Below are 4,100 nucleotides of genomic sequence, written 5' to 3'. Positions count from 1 at the left end.
CCGGTTTTGTTTTGTAGAAAACATGGAAACACCAAAAACGCTTTAATATGTTGTGCGTTTTGTTAGACAGGTGACGACCGCACAGAGTAGCATTATAACAGAACTTTCAAATGTATCTAGTATGATAAAACGGTGCTGCTTTTTTTTCCCCACATACGCACGACCGGAAGGCGCAGACTGTGGCATAATAAAAGCTCCGCTGCTTTCCAGCCGTGTGTCGCGCTCGTTCAGCGCCTCGTTTCGCTTCGACGGCTTTCAGCCTCACCCTGCTTCATTCTACGACTTTTATAAATCATTAGCTCATCCATGAACATCCATGAACAAGCCAATAGGAAAGAAGACGGTAGAGCTCATGTGATCGTTCTCCTCTCAGCGCCGTAGATAAACATACGCAATGGAAGAAAAAGTCTTCCAAAAAAGTTGCTGCTAGTGTGAACGGGGCTTTAATTGCAAAAGAGCGACCAGTGGAAAGAATGAGTCTGGAGCCCTGAATTGCCCAGCTCCCTCTGTCAATGATCTAGCACCCCCTCAGCACCTGCGTTCACAATTCTCTGGCGCCGCCCCTGGTACATCGATGTATTTTTGAAAAGCAAAAATTAAGTTTGTCCAACTCTAAACCCAGTCCCCAAGTAAATTAGGTTATTAAATAAAAAACTAGCAAAACCAGTTGCGCGGTGTCCCCACCACTTTTCAAAGCAAAGTTACGCCACTGGAAAGCAGCAAATCAGAATGATTTCTGAAGGATCATGTGACACTGAAGACTGGAGTAATGATGCTGAAAACTCAGCTTTGCATCAGAGGAAAAAAATTACATTTTAAAACATATTCCAGTAGAAAACACTTATTTTATAGTGTAATAATATTTCACATTTTTATTGTATTTTGATCAAATAAAATTAGCTTTGGTAAACACGGATGCTTTTAAAATCATGTAAAATACTTAACCGTTTAAAATTGCTAGTCATACAAAATTGGGTTTTTAGAATAAATGTACTTCTGAGGTTTCATGAGATTCACTTCTGAAAAGAATTAAGTTTAGCAATTAAAGTCAAATTCATTTCACATTATACCAATTTTTGGTATAATTTTACAAAGCATTCATTCTTAACCAACAAACAGACACAGAGTCTCTCCTGTGGGTTTTATGTATTTTTTTTTAATTACACATTAAATAAGACTGATGAGATTAATGCATTTATAAAACCGTGCAGATCTGAGAACAGCTTTCCTCATCTTAATAATCACATTCACCAAAACATGACCGATGCGAAAGACGACCTCAGATCGGCACTTTCTCATAGCCGTTAACACACGACCCTTAATTACAATTAAGTGTCATTCAATTCATTAAACCAAAAAAAAGCACAATTTACAAAATAGTCATCTTTCTTATCACAACCGTACAAAGGCTGTTAAAACAAGGTCCATGTATACGTGCACCATTTTATCAACATTTGCAATTGGCACACAAACAGACAGAGAACATTTCAGAAATGATTCAAAAAATATCTAATGACTTCGCTACTCGCGTTACAGACGGCTAGTAAAGGATTTTAAAGGGAACAGAAATCACCCAAAACACTTTAACTTTGCATAAGAGCGGACATCCTGATTTATTTCCCGTTTTGATTTCTCCGTATTAGTGAAACTGTGATATAGAAACAATTATTAGAAAAACGAACTAGTAATGGTTAAGGACGCATGGCAAAACGGCTCACTGAAGGTTTTAAAGCAACATTCTGCTCGTATATATTGTAAATCTCATGACATCACAAGTATTGTCACACAAAATAAATCGTTATATTACTCTCTTTGGTTTGAGTGATGGCTGAAAATGTGCCCTCCAGAGCTAAGCTAGCCACGTTTTACCATAGTATACTCGATCGCGACGGACTCTTGTGAATTAATGCGTTCAGCTTCGATTCGACTAGAATTGGTCTTCTAGAACTAGAATGTCTCGATAGTTGATGGCAGCATAAACAAACAAGGCATTTGTTTTCTTCCGTTTTTTTTTAAACGTATATTTGCTAATCAAAATTTAGCAAAAACAATTCAATGTAATTACTCAGACTTCTAAGGCGCTGTTTGGCTGGGCACAAGAGGGTAAATATTCATACGTCATAAAAATCCTCCTCTGAGCGCAGAAGTGAGGCGTTCGCTAGTGTAGATCCTTACAGAAAAGAGATTCGAATTATTACACACTCCCTGGAATACTTGATTCTGATTGGTCAACTGCAGCTTTATATTTTTTTAGTCAGAATTTGCTAAGGGGTAGTAATGAAACAACAAGTGATTTTTCACTATTACTTACAACAGGATCTGCATTTTCATGGGTTTAAATAAAAGACTTGTGTTATACGAGACAACTTTCTGCATCAAAACCACTCCTTTCCTGGAAAATAAAAGAACTTGGTTTTCAAAATTCAGCTGAATTTAACAGTTTGTCTGTCAAAAAAATAACGTGCACAATATTCGGTCGTATTTACGAGAAGCCAGCAGAGGTTCAGGGAGTGCACACATTTCCAAAAAAAAAAAACTAATGTACACACAAACGTTTTGATGTTTATCGCTTTCCGAAAAGAAAATGTGGCCCGAGCGGCTTCAACACGCTGTCTGTCAGAAACGTAACATGCCTAATACATGACGCATGAGAGTATAAATTTGTTCTTCAATCCCTGAAACTGACAGGTGACTTTTATAAAATGCAGATCACCATCTTCTCAGTTGTTTAAAAACTTCAGTTAATAAAATGTTTAATTTTGTTGCTTAAGACGATAATTTTTTTTACATATTACTTCTTACCAGATTTTGACTTGTATATAAACCTTCATGAATTTAACTAAAAATATCACAATGGCCTCGTTGAAACGATAGCGCCTGTTTGGACCAACTGAGAAAATCCTTTCTACACAGCAGTGGCTATTATACAGTATTCAACGCATTACCGTTCCCTGGAAGTTTAAAGAACAGAACACAGCATGCAAACAGGGAAATAAGGTTAACGTGGTTAAGATTTCACCGTATATACACATTACCATGGCTTTCGAGAGAGGGCGCGTTAATCCGACTACAATGGAAGTTCACATGCAGGTTGTTTTTGGAAGTCTGGGACATCCAAAGGCAGGGTCATACACAGTGATAATGTATCAAAACACCCCCTGAAAGTGTTGGTCCTAAAAAAAGTAATTCCTCAATGTTCCAGTTCCTGTAAAATCAAGTGACTCACATGCAAATTTCACGGCTAAACAGCTACACGGCTAGTTCTCTCTCATACAGCACACCAAAAGCCTTGTCTTCAATTCCACACCTTTCTTTATAAATCTGCTAAACTACTCTAAACCAACTGCAAAATAACACCAGCTCTGACAGCCCACCCGATAAAATAAGCCATAAAGGTGACCAACACTTTGGGGCAACTGGCACCGAACGAGAAGTAAAGCTTATTTCTTTTAAGAAAGCAAGTAGAATAAGGATCCATTCTGTATTTTGAGGAGGCCAATAATTTAGTGTAATGTACAAAATGCAGTTGTGAAACTTTTTTTTTTTTTTGAGTCTATTGTGACAGGAAAGGCTTGTTCACATTAATATACATTTTGTTTTGGATTTCTTCTTTTTCTTCTTGCCCTCCTTGCTCATCTTCTCCTTGTGTTTCCGTATTTCTCGGACTAGTGTATAAAACGCGTCGTCCACACCCTTCAAAATAAAGGGAAAACAAGAACTGTAGGTGATTATCTAAAGCATCAAACACTATAACCAAAAATAAGAATGTCTTTTTACAGATCTATGACCAACTTTTGCTGCCATATTCCAAACATTAGCCACTTAACATTAAAACTGGCCTCAGATAAGTGTTAAAAAGGCCATCTTCACCAAACCTGAACAGTGAAAAAGAAAAAAAAAAACACCTGGAAACAGTAAAAGAAATGAACAAGAAATGTTTTAGATAAGAGTGTGAATCTCACAAATAAATGGTCATGTTCCGTCCCAAAAGCAAACAAAAATTGAATAGCAAATAAATAAAGAAAAAAAATAATATTATATATATATATATATATATGTGTGTGTGTGTGTGTGTGTGTGTGTGACCCTGGACCACAAAA

General features: G+C 36.9%; 1 protein-coding gene across 1 annotated transcript in view; it reads right to left on the bottom strand.

Moving 5' to 3' along the window:
• Positions 1 to 1,113: 1,113 nt before the first annotated feature.
• kras (v-Ki-ras2 Kirsten rat sarcoma viral oncogene homolog) overlaps positions 1,114 to 4,100 on the bottom strand; it is an 11,101-nt gene continuing 8,114 nt past the window's right edge. The window contains exon 5 of the mRNA XM_016576576.1: positions 1,114 to 3,693. Within this exon, the coding sequence (XP_016432062.1) occupies positions 3,577 to 3,693 (117 nt within the window). The 3' untranslated portion in view covers positions 1,114 to 3,576. The remainder of the gene's footprint in view (positions 3,694 to 4,100) is intronic.

Source organism: Sinocyclocheilus rhinocerous, unplaced genomic scaffold, assembly GCF_001515625.1.
Source record: "Sinocyclocheilus rhinocerous isolate Xijiao unplaced genomic scaffold, SAMN03320098_v1.1 scaffold954, whole genome shotgun sequence".
NCBI lineage: Eukaryota > Metazoa > Chordata > Actinopteri > Cypriniformes > Cyprinidae > Sinocyclocheilus > Sinocyclocheilus rhinocerous.
The sequence above is the reverse complement of the archived record's forward strand: the minus strand, read 5'-3'. Positions and strand labels throughout refer to the sequence as shown.